Source organism: Helicoverpa armigera, chromosome 17, assembly GCF_030705265.1.
Source record: "Helicoverpa armigera isolate CAAS_96S chromosome 17, ASM3070526v1, whole genome shotgun sequence".
In the NCBI taxonomy this organism is placed as follows: domain Eukaryota; kingdom Metazoa; phylum Arthropoda; class Insecta; order Lepidoptera; family Noctuidae; genus Helicoverpa; species Helicoverpa armigera.
Genome location: NC_087136.1, coordinates 2193154 through 2210287, shown reverse-complemented (window position 1 = coordinate 2210287; position 17134 = coordinate 2193154). Strand labels below are relative to the sequence as shown.

General features: G+C 37.5%; 2 protein-coding genes across 3 annotated transcripts; one reads left to right on the top strand and one right to left on the bottom strand.

Moving 5' to 3' along the window:
• Nucleotides 1–757: 757 nt before the first annotated feature.
• LOC110370381 (conserved oligomeric Golgi complex subunit 1) lies at nucleotides 758–9690 on the bottom strand. Its single transcript, XM_064038909.1, has 13 exons — nucleotides 9364–9690; nucleotides 8978–9145; nucleotides 8518–8666; nucleotides 8063–8217; nucleotides 7398–7626; nucleotides 6873–7005; nucleotides 6527–6699; nucleotides 6097–6396; nucleotides 3584–3827; nucleotides 2936–3281; nucleotides 2420–2860; nucleotides 2014–2196; nucleotides 758–1150 (listed from the first exon to the last, which is right to left on the bottom strand). The coding sequence occupies exons 1-13, from the start codon at nucleotides 9498–9500 to the stop codon at nucleotides 995–997; spliced, it is 2814 nt and encodes a 937-aa protein (XP_063894979.1). The 5' UTR covers nucleotides 9501–9690; the 3' UTR covers nucleotides 758–994.
• A 474-nt stretch (nucleotides 9691–10164) lies between these two features.
• On the top strand, nucleotides 10165–14443 carry LOC126055880 (uncharacterized). Of its 2 annotated transcripts, none has more exons than XM_049846726.2 (2): nucleotides 10165–10729; nucleotides 12891–14443. In XM_049846726.2, exons 1-2 carry the CDS (start codon nucleotides 10265–10267, stop codon nucleotides 13893–13895), a joined length of 1470 nt encoding a protein of 489 aa, XP_049702683.2. In that variant the 5' UTR covers nucleotides 10165–10264; the 3' UTR covers nucleotides 13896–14443. The 2 variants fall into 2 exon arrangements, with proteins under 2 accessions (XP_049702683.2, XP_049702684.2); XM_049846727.2 differs by lacking the exon at nucleotides 10165–10729 and adding an exon at nucleotides 11343–11943.
• The last annotated feature ends 2691 nt before the right edge of the window (nucleotides 14444–17134 follow it).

Sequence of the window (17134 nt, the reverse complement as noted above, 5' to 3'; positions counted from 1 at the left end):
AGCCGCAGTTATTACTTGCCTATCCTATGCCTATTCCAAACCTGTGGAACATAAGAATTACAGCAAGAATCCACAAATGAACCCTGTCCAACCTACAGATACAGTCACAACCAGAACTGCTAGGTACGTTATCTGAATAGTGTTAACGCAAATGAGCCTCAAATGTGGCAATACTTTGTGTCGCTTAAGACACGCACTGCCTCTAAATACGAACATTATGCTAATTACTGCAAATTATATGTCATTCAAATCAGTTAAAAATATATTATTACACTGTATTCTAACACAACATAACGCCTGGCAATGCGATGTTGTTCTTTATATTGTTTAAGACGACATACCAATTGCGTACACGGGTGTTCAAAACTTACTTACAGCCAGGGCTTAATATTGCGTTGTGATAAAAGCCCTACAGGCAGTTATTAAGCTATTAATTCATGACATATGACTCATTTTACCACCTTCTAAGGGCTCCCTGCGATTAGAATCTCAGAATATAATTTACGTATTCAGTAGCTTTAATTTCTGATTGCATCTGGCTATTACTGGTACCGTTATCGCAACTGCACTGCAAAATCCCAAGTCTAGATATCAAAGTACATCTTGATACTCAGGTTTGGTATCTACGTAGATTATCATGATATTGATTGCTCGTTGCATTCTCCTTTTATGAATCAGTGACTTGCGTCATTACGCAGGTACTTTAATCGCTTGCACCGCAATATATCCATATCCATGGTGGAAATGAAAGACAAGATTATAACTTATATGTAATATTGTATTGTATTAGAATAATCATTTTATATTCGGGAAAATACATACATTTGTTATTAAATTAATCAACGGTCAAGGTTTACGATAATTATAACTACCGCAATTCATGTTCTATAACTTTCGATTTTCATTTAGAAGCCTTATATTTTTTGACCGTTACAAATAAATTCAAATTAATTACAATCAATAAATAACCAAATAATTAATGAATTAAATAACACTAAGAGCCACTGAACCAATCAGAGGATATAGAATTGAAGAATGACGCGGCGCCTGAGCGAGCGTTCGCGAAGTTTATAGGCAAGGAGCTCGACATCAGTTCTGATATGTCAGAACGTGACTTGTTGGGGCTTGACGATACCGGCTTCTTTTTAACCTGCGAAAAAAAATATATGTCAAACATTTTCAGGCCTATTTTGAAAATAGAATACACAAAAACATTACCTTCCTACAGACAGGTAAAAAAAATTGTTTTAAGTAGTTTAAAATCATTTTGTTTGCTGGATAATGCTGTTAATAAATTGATGAAATATTTTTTTAATGCTTGTGATGACTGAATTAAATTGTTATGTAGCTAAAAACAAAACTCTGTGTGAAAATAACATTTAGGTACAGTAACACGGAAACATCCTAATTTGCACAAACACATTAACAATTAAACAAATGTTTAAATACATCATTAGTGTTAGATAATAACTGATTTAAATAAATTAGTAAACGCATGCGAAATACTAGGAAACTAAGACCAATTGTTAACAGTTTAAAATCTAAAATTAGAATGATCACAAGGAAATCAAAACACTCATACCAGTTCACAGTATGAAGAAATCTTCATTCTGAACAATAAATTAATAATAAAAATTAAGTACCCATTTAAGTTAAAAAAGAAGATAAAAGCATTAATTATACTAAAACAATTGAAAACTAAGCTTCTTTAATTTATAGCTTGCAGACGCTCCTAACCGAAAAACTTAAAATGAAACGCTAGTCTTTAATTTAACCATGAATAGACGGCCTTTTCCTACCATAATAGGTATTTAATAAACATAATGAATTTCCTTTTAAAACCGCCGCAAGATTGCCAGACAGGAAAGACCGTGGTAGCGTTCCTCAAATAAAAAATGGTGTCGCTGCATACATAAATTGCCTATCCCAAAGCTCCCATAATAAATACTTATAAAGACATTTGCAACGTTACAACTTCTCAAACTTAACCACTACCATACAAAAACTACCCACCGGTTTATCCTGCTTCTTCAAATGGCTGGGCGGCGCCGCCACTGGTAACAGAGAGAACCAGTGGGACTCTCCAGAGGCCAGGAGTGCGGCCGCCTTGTCACCAGTACCTCCTGACAGCACTGGCTTAGTGCCGATGAAGGCTGTTAGCTGACCATGGTGAAGGATTAAACTGCCTAGGAGAGTCTGTGGAGGGAGGATTGAATTACTGACTTAATCCTTGTATTTAACTATCATTTTTACAGCACCTAAAGCAGTGAAGAAATTAATAACTTAATTCATAGTTCTATAGTGATATTGCCTGGATTATTTCCTGAAGATATAATTCTAAATTCGTTCAATTGTTAGAATATGGTGCTTAAAAGCAAGATAATACGGCATTAAGATTAGAAGTAAACATAGTTCTCACCTGAACTCTTTGCACAGACCTCTTCAAACTAGTCTGTATATACTTATAGAATACATCATAATCAAAGGGATCAATCTTCTGCCGCACAAACTCGCAAATCTTCGTCGACTGCTCCGTAAATATCTTGTTCTCTCTCGGAACTAACAACAGGGTCACATGTCTAACATCCATCAACAGTTGAAGCGCACACCTCTGATTTATATCTGCCTCGTTCTCTCTTATGACTTTGTCGTAATGTGCGAAAGTGATAGCTGTAACTCTCTCAATGAATAACGTGTGTGTTTCTATGGGTAAGGTGTGTGGGGCGACTTCGTCGAGTATTCGGCTGATGGCGTACAAGTACTCTTGCAGTTTGAGTGACGGCCCTGCTGGCACCTTAATTGTAGACTCTATTGGATTACCTTCTTCATCTTTTTCTGTGATTTTTATTACGTCCCATTGCTATGAAAAAAAAATCAAGATCAATTGTTAAACTACTAAAAAACAGGAGATAACTTAGTATAGAATTCATCTTACCATCATCAAGTAGTCGATATTAGCTTCCAGAGTAAACGCTTGCGGCAAACCTTTGGTCAATTCCTCGACTTTCTCCATCACCAAATCCACCCATTTGCCCCAACAGAACTGACAATGATCCTTCAATACTACGCACAGATCATTCCATCTCTTCAAAGCATTATCATCTACGTTTATAACCCCCAAACAGTCGCGTTCTTCGGGAATATAGCACTTGCGTAAATGTGGCATAAGGTTGGAAATCGCTTGCGTGAAGCGAGCGGTGTATATTGCAGTTGTTTTCTTTTGCAGTTCTGTAGATTGCAGTGTTGGTTCTTCGAAGCAAGCCTTTATGTACTGTAGCATGCTGTAAATAGGAATATTTTAACATCATAAAGGAGTTACCGAAACCTTTTCATTCAAGTGAAACTGAGAACTCAAAGCACTAAAGCGGTTCTATAGTTTTCAAGATGTGTATTGGGTTAAGGCTTGACCCCGCATGGTAACATTAACAGAATTCGTTATTTGTTGAACATTGAATATTTTTATGACCAAGAAATATTTCACCACATTTTCATGTCCAACTAATCAGTCAAGGAACCCAAAATTTCCACATTCCGCAAGCTACAAACACGTCATCTAATTACACCTAACATACGTATAACATACCTTTGTATATTGCTATCGGACACATCCCTCAAATACATCTCGATGAGATGCTTATCACTATAGATTTGATCGATATCGTCGTCGTCGTCATACGCAAACAGGAGCTTATCTTTATTAGCTGTAGTTTTCTTATCTTTGTACAGATATACTCGCAAGTCTTCCAGAAGTTTCTGAAGCTCGTCGTCCAAGCTTTGGCATAGCTTTTCTAGGGTCGGCGTGTAGCCGCGGTCTTGGCGAGCCATTCCTAGAAGAAGACAGACATTTGTTGCAAACATTTCTAAATTTGAAAAAAAAGCGGGGATCGAGGTGTATTGTCAGCAGTAATTTATTGGCGATATTCGAAAGTAAAATGTAATACTATCTCATAATTATTTGAACTCTAATCAATTTATTGATCACGTCATTTTTCCTATTTCATTTTCCTTATATGCGTAAGAAGTCAGTCATTCATGGCATGCGTACAGCACGAACATTGGTCCTTGATACACATTTTTAGGTAGACCGACATTCCCACATAATCAGGGCTAGATCCATATCTACTCGATTACCGATAGGCAAGCAAGGTACACAGATGGCGCCGATCATAGATTCTTGTCATGATGAATGGCGGCCAGCGTATCCATTGATGTCGATGAAACACCAGCGATAGAACACAGATATCATCTTTATTATAATTTTATCGAGTTAACATCAGTCACGATTGTGATACCGGTCTTCAAGTTTAGGTTATTTTTAATAGGAATGTTTTGATTGTTAGCGGAAATGACGGACACTGTAAGTATTGAGATTCGATCAGGCAAATGCGTCACGTTTCCTTCCGTGATAAATATAGCCTTTAACTTAGACCGCTAACGTCAACACCACAGATTTCTTATCAGATAAAGCACGACTGCGGAATCGCTTCTTTCGCAAATAAAGTACTTAAAATTTTGATTTACCGACCCAATGTTTCTCTCGTCACCTATCCAGCTTTTTCTATGTCGATGTTTTATTCAGAGGTAGCTTTAGACAGGTATTTTTAAATGGCTACATTATAGGTAAAACCTAGGGTGGTGGCTGGTGTAACCAGCCTTTCTTTCTTTCGCTTTCTACCATTGTCGCCTAGTTCGTAATTTTTTTTATGTTAGAAAAAAAAATATTGGTTCTTGTCTTCCAATTGTACGTTATGTAAGTACTGAGGCCACGACCCTGAGTCTTAATACCAAACCGACCGAAAATTCCGTAATTCAATAAAACAAACGATATGTACACGATAATTTAAAATTCCAAGAAATCATTCCACAATCAGGCTCTAAGACCTGTAAATATGTAGAACAATTGTTCGATAATTTTTGACAAACAATTACTAGACTACTGGTGTTACACGTATCATAGACAAGATAAAGTTAAATGGATCGGTGTCGCTTGCGCAGCTTACGCGAGAACTTATCTATACTTAGAAATGGTCGGTTATCACGTATTTGTTTGAACTGTATGAAAGTTTATAATTCGATAGCGGATAGTTGTAATACCTAATGTCAAACACCATTTACCATTACGAAATACCAATTGTTGTTTCTAAGAAATAATGCCACTAACTGCGGATTATCCGTTGATTTGCGATTAGGGACTGCTGCTTGACATAATTCATATAAAGTTAATATCAATCATCAATAGAAATGAAACGGATAGATTCGTTTTAGAAATCTGCAGTTAAACTATAATTTTGTTGATGTTAACTGATAATTAATTTACTAATAACATAGAATAACAAAAGATTCCAGAACATACACATAGAACTTTATTGTTCTAGAAAATTGAAGTTATTACAAAATATTTTAGAAAAACCAAACTAATTAACACTGTAATTCAGAAAAACCAAACTAATTAACATAATTAATTAGGTTTCATTGAAAAACAACCTGATATATCATGCATGATACCTGACACATAGATACGGCTACCGACAAATGCGTCATCACAATAATTGCATACCATTGCGACACTTAAAACAATTAACATTATATCTAAAATCTGTATTGGCTATATAAGATTTCAGATTATTGAGATTGCTGTATACAATGGTGCAACAGTAAAGAGGTCAATGTCCCAAGAGTGATATAGAGCCAGGGCTTTAATAGCTATTAATAATAATAGCCTTCAATTAAATTGGGATATTATATATAACGTATACCAATAATGGCGTCCAGGTCGTCAGGGCATATTGTAGTGCCTAAGCATTTGCAAGCAGGTGCCCTACTCCCTTACTCTCATACACGATGGTAGAGAGATCAGAGACCAGGACCAACATATTTTACTTACATTTTAATTGTTTTTATTTTGTATGTATTAGTTTACACTTTTTTAACGTTAATCATTATTTATGTATTGTGTTTTCTAATGGCCTGAATTAAAGGAATAAATATTTTTTACGTTGAGTTAAACTAGAGGTGTCCCCAAAATATTTTGTAAAAGGCCAGACAGATGATAATGATAGCGCCTTTGCTAGATATCTTAATTTATCTAATACTGACCTTTCATAAGCGAGTTCATTACTTTGATGACATCAGCTCTGGACTCAATCACTGTTTCCCCAATAAGGTCCTTCCACACAAACCAGTTGATATCAGCCTCCTTTTCCACCTCGCTTTCTGAAGATACCTTTGTCAAGTCTATGAGCAATTGTGTTTTGAAAGCATCGTATACTTTGACCCATCGTCCGTCTATGATTGCTTTGACGCGAGAGGTCAATAATGGCTGGTAATAGTGACACCATACATGCACTTCGGGTATGTCTAAAGAAGTACAAATTGTGGACCAATTTTCTGGGGTTTCTGTAAAAGGAAAATGGAGTCATCTAAGTATGGATTTTAAATAAATCAGTGGTATTTATTACATGCGATGTGCATAATTATAGTCATATATTTCGTAATTTTTTCTTTTAACTTTATTGATAACTCTTACCAATCTTAAAAGCCTCCTCTCTAATCTCATGCAACACTTTGACCCTAGTGATGTTTTGCAATAAAACCTGCACATTGGTGTCTATGAACGACTTCACCCACACATTCCAATTTTGAACTCCTTTCGTTATCTCCTGCTTGGCTAGTGGCTGTACTTCTTTATTTGATGAGAGCCTGGTAATTCAATAGGATATTATTTGTTTATTTATTTAGATTAGAGTCATAATCTAATAGGTAGCTAAAACAATAGGAACTATGTTGCCAAAATTCACTTTTTTTACTGAAAATAAACTGAATTGTGTTACTGGACATACACAGCCCCAAATCGGAATAAAGTATAATATTACCTGTAATTAGAAATAGCTGGTGGCAATAGTTTCAAAGACGAAGGGTCACTGAACTTCACTAATTCAATTAAAGGCTGTGAATCTCTTCTAAACAAGTCCTGTAGTTTCGCCAGAACAGCGCCACCATCATTATCTGCAAACACACGCAATATTAAAATTGTATTACGATACATCTATTACGGCTAAACCACGAAGTGTGACTCTTACACTTAGGTTTAACCGGCTATAGCTAGATGTAACGGGCCATACGCGGCTAAACTTACTTATATCCTCTTATCTTCAGTAAGAACTATGTAGGTGTGGGCTTCATCATAGCAGCTATGCCTAAGTGAAGCCACACACCTAAGTTAACTAAGTATAGCTGTATTATATGGCCAGTTACGCCTTGCTGAAGCCGGTTAAAGCCTAAGTGTATGCGCACTTCGGGCTTTACATATTCATATAATGTTATTATAACTATAGGTACATTTATTTTAAATAACCACTAGTGACATTAATTTCATCTACATGCAGATATTAGCTTACCAACAAAACAAGAATACACCAACACCACAGTCTTCAAAACTATTTTGACTCCGTTCACAATTTTGTCTTTAATCTGAGCTTTGATGTCGCCATCCAGTATTAGTGCTAAGTCAAACTGTAGTGTGGACTTCAGGCTGCTGTTACTGTGGAGGTCTATCAATGTGTTCAGCAGTTCCACCATGGACTGGGAGTCCAGGAGGTACAGGCTTACCAGACAGGAACATGCCACCTGGAGGTTACGGAAAGGTTTTAAATTGTCTTAACGTAGAATCAATATTGTAGAATAATGAAGCCTAGGAAAAGGGGACCTCACTTGATTAAAGTTTAAGCAATTTAATTGCAATTATCTAAGTGTTTAAAGTCTACTTCTAAAACACTATTGTTCTTACTAGATAACTTTAATGCTCCGAAGTTTACTAGAGGAATCAAAGTTTAGAACTGAGAACTGTGTGCTCAACAAGTGCATGAACAAAACAAACTAAGCCAATTTATAGCAGTGTTACATTTGCAAATACGAATGAACGATATGGGATCGAGTAGTTTCATCAAGGCAATTTCATCTCAAATATGGTGTAGTATCAAGTATGCAGGTATGGTGATTATCAATCTTTATTTCTCTGTGCCAGAAGATGGCTAATGCCTATTATTATTTTATATATTTGTACCTCAACACTGATCTCAACATCCTGCAGCTTCTGACGGCACACATCTATTATGGTCTGGTTAAAGTTAGTGATGGAGTTCCACTGTTGTTGAACCAGCCTCTGCAATGACTGCATACCGGGCTTTACGTTCTTGCCTCCGATCTGCAGCTGCAAGCCTGTTGAGGAAGAAGATATATAAAAATTGCCTCCTTCAATGAATAATTTTATTTTTAAAGTGAAAGAATTTTCCAGATTGGAGCAGTAGTTTCTGAGACAAGTGCCTTCAAGAAAACAAACCAAGTTTTCAGCACTATAATATTAGTAAGTATAGATTACATATCAGCCAACTAGCTATTGACCAGAGCTTAGATCTACTATAAGTTATTTAGAAAATAGCTCCTTTTGGTCAGCTCTGTGAAGAATTTGGTTTGTATAGGGTAATATGTAAATTTTGGTAAAATGGGATATAATCATACCAGTATTTATATGCCTAGCCAAAATAAACAGCTGTGTAGCTTTCACATAGTCCTCAGACTCAATGCTGGTCCATATCTTCTCCGGTATTTCCATCAACAGCTTCACTTGGACTGATAAACTGTGCACTGGGTTTGTGTTGAACTGAAAACTATTCAAAACAATAATATATTGTAAAAGTTTATTTAACATTGCAAATTACATAAAATAGTTTTCGGATAAACTTTTTGTAGCACCTCTATTATAAATTGCAAACCCTTCCCTACTCTACTCTGTTCCCTGAATCCTTTTAAATCTAATCCCTAACAGGTTTCTCTGTATGATAAACAACTTGCCTACTGACACATTTCTTTCGCCCAAAACACCAAGTTCCTTCGTAATTACAATTTCTGACCATCCATTTGGATATAATCCAGGTTTTAGGGCAAGTAATTTAATATTCTTATCTTCAAAATAACTTACCTTGTAGGTTTTGCAGGTTTCTCATCAATCTTGAAGCCAACCAAATGTGTGTTATGTAAATTCTTGCAGGCCGCCATCATTTCACTGATGTGGTTCAGAGTACTACCAGTGGTCTCCTTCATCTCCTCAATGGTGTCAGCGGCATGGATCAGGTCTCGGTATCTCTCACTGAAAAATTACATAAAATATATAAAATGAGTGTTTAGAAATGTTGTAATCTGTAGGTACTCATGTGGTGAAAAAAGGTAAATTTTATTGAGACGAGATCACTGGACTGAGTTTATAATACTATTGAATCATAAAAGCATTTGTAAGTTTACCTTAACAAAAACAAAACAGAAAAAATGATGGAATGGCATATTAAATGCCAAGCTATCTGAACTTACCCGACCATAGCCCGCAGTTCCTCTCTCTTCCTTTCGATTTCATATTGCAGTTTCTTCTGCACCTGATCTATATCACTGATGGAATGGGCTTGAAAGAGCTGATCAGGAACTATCTCCAATAGGTTAGGTTGCGACATTTTTACTAGAAGTTTATCCCTTCTTACAATTTCTTATACATAGCGAATGTACTTAAACTTTTCTTAAAAAACACAAGTTAAACTAATTTGCAAATAATTGTGTTTAAAATGTAAACAATAAACAAATCAAGAATTTGCAAATGCCAGCACATCGGCTGTCATTATTGTCAAATGTCAATATTGACTACTGTCAAAACTTGACGTATCGTTTCTGCGTTCTGAAACGTTAACAAGTTAGCGGAAATATAGAAAATATTTGAAAAAAGTGAAAACATTCAATTCGTTCTGATTAATCTCTACTAATCTAATCTAATTTATACTGATATAATGAAAACGAATCATTTGTTTGTTTGTTTGTACCCTGAAGACTCCGAAACTACTGAACCGATTTAACAAAATCTTTCACTGGTGAATAAGCTAGATGAGACCCTAGTAACATATTTTAGAAGTTCCCCCAACAACATTTTTTTCATGAATTTATAAAGGAGTTAAGAGAGGGAGAGTATATATAGCTAATTATGTAGAGCTCTACAATTATTAAACGAAATTTAAAGAAATTTTCAACGGCTAACACGATTGATAACTTACGCTTTTATCAAAATATCATTCTCGTTTACAAAGAATATTATCTTATCCAAGATAATCTTGTAAATAATTAAGATAGGTAGGTAGTTGTTAAAGCTTAATTCATAGAGATTTTGTATCTATTGGCATACATACACATGTTTGAAACACTTTTCTGATGCCAAACAATATTACCTATTATGAGGCGGGAACATTTTTTAATTATTACTTTAGTAGTGTCGCACGCTTTTTGTGAATCTTGCGTTAGATACACATTTGAAAGCGATTTAGAGGAATCTTTTATGAACCCATGGTTTTGTGAAACAACGAATCATGTGCCATGGAAAATTGGTGCATACGACTCTCTTGGTTTGCCCAGTCCCGATGAGAAAGGCAGTACTACGTTTGTTTCACCAGCAGAAACTTTATCATGTGCATCGTCATTTATGTTCCCCATGACCAATGGAGGTAGACTAGAAGTGCTCATTTATATGGACTCGGCTGTCAACTCTGACCAAATAACGGTGTTGGCGAACCAGTACGTGGTAAACGGTGCTGATACAACACTAGGAACCTCTTGGAACTCACCACAATCCGATGACTTTGTAAGCGGATGGCATACATTAGTAGTGCCTTTGACCAGCTCGGGAACCTCTTTGTGCTACGTAAGTGCAATTTTTATAATTTAAAGACAAAATGCTAACAGATTTTTTTATAAATATTAAATGGGAAAAATAACGGCGACTTAGTTCCCATTGCGGAAAAAAATCTTGGAAAATCGACTTTGCTGAGAAAATTCACATAAAATCAAAGTCATAGAGCGGCGGGTTAGGGCATGTAGGCAGGATAACACAATATCCAGCAATCTCATCGAGATGAGACGATCGTTTTTTTTTATAATTTTGCTATGTTCGATTTTGTGAGAGAAAAACTTGTAGTCTTTGTTCAAGGAAAACTTTCAAGTAGTTTAAAATATCGATGCGTTAAAGTTACTTAGGTACCTACCTATAACTGCAGAAACGATTTTTATCTTGACGGAGTATTAATATGCAAGTCATAATTTATGCATAGGCATGTACTTAATTGAAAATCGCATGGATTTGTTTCAATTCTTTCCGACTTGGTTTATCTACTTATTTGTCAGGTTTATACCTATTTGTAGCAAAAAGTAAAGAAAAATAAAATTCTCCCATGCGAATCCGGGGCGGCTAGCTAGTTACCTACAGACAAATATGTAGAGCCGTCGTAAATTCCAGCAGAGCAGGAATAAAAAGATAAGATAGGTACCAGTTGAAAATATCCGTATAATTAATATTATTATAATAAACGATATCTTATCCATATCCGTAATGAATAATTGAGTATCTTGACATCAGATTTGGTGACCATTCGCTATAAGTCCTAAGTGTTGTGTAAGAAAATGATAGACAAAGTTTTTATAATATTAGTTTTAGTGGCTTACGCCTTCAGTGATTCTTGTGTAAGATACAATTTTGAAGAAGACGATTTCAACGATGTATTTACTAATAGCAGAGGACAATGTGACAACATGTTGTTCTGGCATATTGGACGATACGAAGATTTAACATTGCCAGTACAAAATCCGCACAGTGCCTCTTTTATAACCCCTCAAACATCTATGAGTTGTGTGTCTTCATTTGCGTTTCCCATGGTCCCCGGAGGTAGGATTGAAATAAAGATTCATATGAAGGTAATGGACAACAACGACATGATTATGGTGTTCGCTAATGAAATAGATGAAGATACTGAAGATAAAGTAGTAGGTTTCATTTCGAATTCGCCTCAGGAGCCTGGTTTTCAGACCGAGTGGAGTATAATGCCGATCACTGTATCTGGTTTAACTCCTTTTGAAGGATATGTGAGTATTATTAACATTTGTAGAGTTTAGCGCGCGTAACAATTACCTCTCTTCCCATAATACCTAAATAGCTAAAGTAGTAATCATTTGTTCTACGGTGATAATTACGAGTTTTGCCAGTAGGTAAATATCCATAGTGCCTGCGTTCAACGGTGTTATTAAACTGGCTATTTAGTGATGAATTAATGTTTGAGTACATTAGGCCTCATTTACGGAGACGCGGGGCGTAGCGCGTTGCGTTGAGCGGTGCCATGCAGCGCCTATCGCGGCGGCGCACGCAGCGGAAATTCTCGATGAAGCTATGTCCGAGGCGGAATCTGAACTAGTCGATTTGATCGCTACACGCCAGCTAGAGGATTCGCCGCGGGCGCCGCGGCGGGCGCTACGCTTCCCGTCTCGATGAACATGGTCGTATATTGCTATAAGTTTGTGTTTACGCGTGCGATGATGCCGCTTCACGCGCCACCCCACCGTAAACAGGAAAAACGTCCGACGCGCCGCGAGACGCCACGCCACAACCGACGCGAGACGCCCCGCGTCTCCGTAAATGAGGCCTAACACCAATCGCATTAGCTAGGTACCATCACAAGGAATTTACATTCGGTATACTTACCTCGGTTTTTCTGGGCACTGCACCATAGCTAATAAATATGTGACCTAGTTTTAATAAAATCGACTACAGTTAGGTCTCGCCAAAAAGTTCAAGTCATCATTTCGAGAGCTAACTTTTAAATTCTGTTGTATGAATCTATGTAATGTACCTAACAATATTAAAATGTTTTGTATAGACACAGGTACCTACATGATAAATTTCCGAAAATTTCTGATACATCCACAGTGCTATTTTTTAGGCCATCTGGAGGACACCTTTAAATTGGTTTCTAGCCACTCAGACAAGTTAACAAAACCTAGTAGATTAGAATTAACCTCTATTTCCTTTGTTACAGGTATCCATCATGGGCATGGCGCATGAAGATTCTATTGTATTAGTGGATTCATTCCGCTACATACCTCCAGATATGGATGAGAGTTTATGTCCTTTTTATGACGATGTATCTGAACCTGAACCAGAGCCTAAACCTGAACCAGAGCCTGAACCTGAACCTGAGCCTGAACCCGTACCTGAGCCTGAACCAGAACCTGAGCCTGAACCTGAGCCTGAACCTGAGCCTGAACCTGAGCCTGAACCTGAACCTGAACCAGAACCGGAACCTGAACCTGAGCCCGAACCAGAGCCTGAACCTGAACCAGAGCCTGAACCGGAACCAGAGCCTGAACCTGAACCAGAGCCTGAACCGGAACCTGAACCTGAGCCTGAACCAGAGCCTGAACCGGAACCAGAGCCTGAGCCCGAACCAGAGCCTGAACCTGAACCAGAGCCTGAACCTGAACCAGAGCCTGAACCTGAACCAGAGCCTGAACCGGAACCAGAGCCTGAACCTGAACCAGAGCCTGAACCGGAACCTGAACCTGAGCCTGAACCAGAGCCTGAACCTGAACCTGAGCCTGAACCAGAGCCTGAACCTGAACCTGAGCCTGAACCTGAGCCTGAGCCTGAGCCTGAACCTGAACCTGAACCTGAACCTGAACCTGAGCCTGAACCTGAACCGGAACCTGAACCTGAGCCCACAAAACCGACATCAACAACAACAACAACAGAAAAGACTACATCGACTACAGAAGAGACCACAACAACAACAGAAGCTTCTACTGAAAACCCAGATAATAGCCCGGTGCAGAATGGTTTTTGGAACCCGTTTACCATAGCCATGGTGGCTGCGCTTAGTCTCATAGTCGCAGGTATTATATGTTACCTGTTTTACGAATGCGGGCGAAGACGAGCGAAACCTATTGTTATTATTGACGATGTCACTTACGATGATCTGCCCCCCACTCTCAAAGTACCAAGAGTTAAAAATATAATCACCGAACCAAAATTCACTCTTCCCTAATCCACTTAAATATATGGGAATCGGTTTTAAAACTTGTCTATTCCATAAACTTTCCTACAAAGTACCTGAGTTTTAGCGAATTAAGTTTTTGTCGACATTGACATAGATGTAAGTTATGCAGAATTAGGAAAAAAAGGTACCTAACTACCTACTCACCTAACTTTCACGAAGCAGCCCGGAGTCTGGATTTCGGGAAGTTGGCGGTGTTTCAACACCGATGCCTAGGAGGACACCTAAAGCCGGATCCCCGAATGCTACTTGGTACATTTGTAGTCTTTGTAATAATTCTACGTTAGAGACCGTCAGTTGGAATTGAGGAAACTCTGACACTAAGGCTTTTTAGGTAGTTAAAACCATCAGCTCACTCGCTAAGAAGCATCAGCAACGCACGCGACAAGAAGAAGAAGGCCTCCTATCTGCAAGAATATGGAGTAATGAATTGGTCTGAAGCGGCAGCCCATTGATATAATTTAAGTACATAATTGCTGCAGCCAAATTATCCAGAAAACAATCGCACTCTTGTAAAAATATAAGCAAATTCTACAGACTACACTTGTTTTTTTATTAGTTTTTCATTCTACATTAGGAAGTTGATACCTACACTGCAAACGCAGTATCCCTACAGTCCCTTTTACTTCCATCATCCATCCGTTCCACTTCCATCAAATCAATCAAATTAGGTACCCTGTTGTCACAATCTTTTCTAATTATCATGAGGCAATGGCAATGGAGTGTAATGCAGTGCAGTAATGCACTAATGTATGAGGCAATGCAGTGGCTCCACATGTTAAAAAATTGCTTCTTCCATTGCGAAGTGACCCAGCGCTCCGAGAAGGTGTTGCGTGGTCCCGGAGTGTTAAGAGTTGGCGTAATTCTGAACCGACAAGTGGATAAGTAAAATATACTTAGGAATACTTACATCCTCCTCCCATCTTATGAAGAACAAACTTGCCTACTAATTGTTTCGTACATGCAAATACTTACATATTTTATGATGTCTAGTACTCTGTAGGAAAAACCAGCCTGGTGCGATAAATGACCCCTAATATAAGAAACTAAGCAGAAGCCGGGTGTTCAATGTTATCATTGTAGGTATATGTAATCGCAATATAATATCGCCGATTTTCATTACTTACGTAAAGCTTATTAACGATTCCTAGAAACAGAGAGTTATAGTTCGGCCGTTCAGAGAATGCGTTCCTGACACCTATCAGTTAGTCAGGACTAGTGATGGGCACAACATAACACTGAGTTCGTTACCGTTCCCCCAAAATAAACCGCCGCATTATTTTAAGATTATTTTCGTTTTAAATTGGCGGAATCATTTAAAATTTATATTTTAGTTATTTAAGTGGAAACCAAAAAAGGTAATATTCATATAATAAAATCGTTTTATTTATTCTTTGTTACAAAGTTACAATCTGTATTTCTATGCAATAAAGTAAGTGCATTGAATTGAATGTGCGTACAGAATAGTCTTCATCATCATCTTCGCCTACGTGTATAATTATATTAGGTATTATCAATAACAGAATCAATCCTGATATCTCGGTCAAAATCTTCCAAAATCAGGTTTTTAGAGCTCTACCTCACTGGGACGCCATGGCGACGTCGCCAGCGGCACAGGTCTGGCTACTTCTGGCATCCAAATGTCGCCAAGTCGAGTGGCCATGGCGTCTCGACAGTCGATTGTTTACGTCGTCGCTCAAGAAATTGCAAGCTGACTGGCGACCACATTGGCGACTGTGTGAGGGAGGTGCGCTTTACCGTGTACATTATAGTGGCTACTGTGGCCACGTCGCCAAGTTGCCACGGTAGCCAGAAGCCACTTAGGGAACTGTAGCTCGTGGCCACGCCTCCAATTTGGCGACGTTGCCAAACCGTCGCCAAGTGAGTTAGGTTCCATACATTTCAATACTAACTGCTTGGATACGTAGCCGGCGACGTCGCCATTGGCGTCCTAATGAGGCAGGGCACTTAGTCTTAGCGCACGAAACGACAACAAACGACTATTTAGCGTCACAAAATGACGGCCCATGATGCCATTTGGGGTTACATTTTCAACCTAAATATAAAAATGCTACTTTCTTTCGCGCGTTCAGTTTGATCATAGTTTTATTTTTATATTTCATAATAGTTATCCTATACCTAGTCCATTATTTTCAAATTCTTAAAAAGAAAAACAAAACGTATTATTTTATATTATAAGTATAACTGTATAAGAACCATCAACCAGAACAGATTACGATACTTGCCTGTTATTTTTAGCACAGCACTACAAATATAAAGCGCTGACATAACCTTGTAATAGCGCAGTATAGATTTAGAAAAATATTGTTTACCAAGTTATTTGACACTCAATTTGGCACAAAATTACAACATTCATTGATTATTATTGTTATAATAATGTTGTTTTAATGCTCAACAATTGTTAAAACGGTAAACAACCAGCAAAAATATTTTTATCGTACTGCAACGCCATTACAAAGTTACGTCGTCAGTTCAATCGCGATGTGTCAGAAACGCATTCTCTGAGCGGCCGAACTATAATAATCCCAACTTAACGTTGTAAATACGAACGTGTTTTTGATAAGTAGGTACATATATTTGTTATTTAATGATTGTTGCATATCGAATTAGAGTTTCGCAAGCTTATAAAATCTACCTGTTTTTATATATATGTATTTTCTCTACGAAATATATCTAGATAAGATGTATGCAGAGCTTTTCCACAACACCCATGTACTTAAACTTAACTTAGTTAAAATAAATTAAACACTTGACTAAATCGAAAGATCCTTATTTATATTAAGGTATAAAAAGCATGTTTTTCCCTGGACTGTTCTTAGGTACCAGCAGATTTAACAGTTAACTATTGATCTTCAAATAAAAATTAAGTACCTAGGTACCTAACTACCTTTTGGTATGTAGGTAAATAATCACGTTTAAATAATGTCGGGACATGTATATTACCTGATAAGGCTGGGCTGCTAATTACGCTAATACCAATCCAATTAGAAAATGACCAATCCCATGCGTATACGCAATTCCGGTAGAACACAATACGACCGATTGGCTGATTGCTACGTTATCTGCTGAAATCAAATATTTAGTTTTCCCGATAAACATACTTACCTACATTGTTTTTCAATGACAAAGCGTCAATAAGAAATCGGGATTAAAAGTGACGTGGAGTCAATCAGCTTTAACACCCACTCCCTTCTCCACAGAAAACAAGT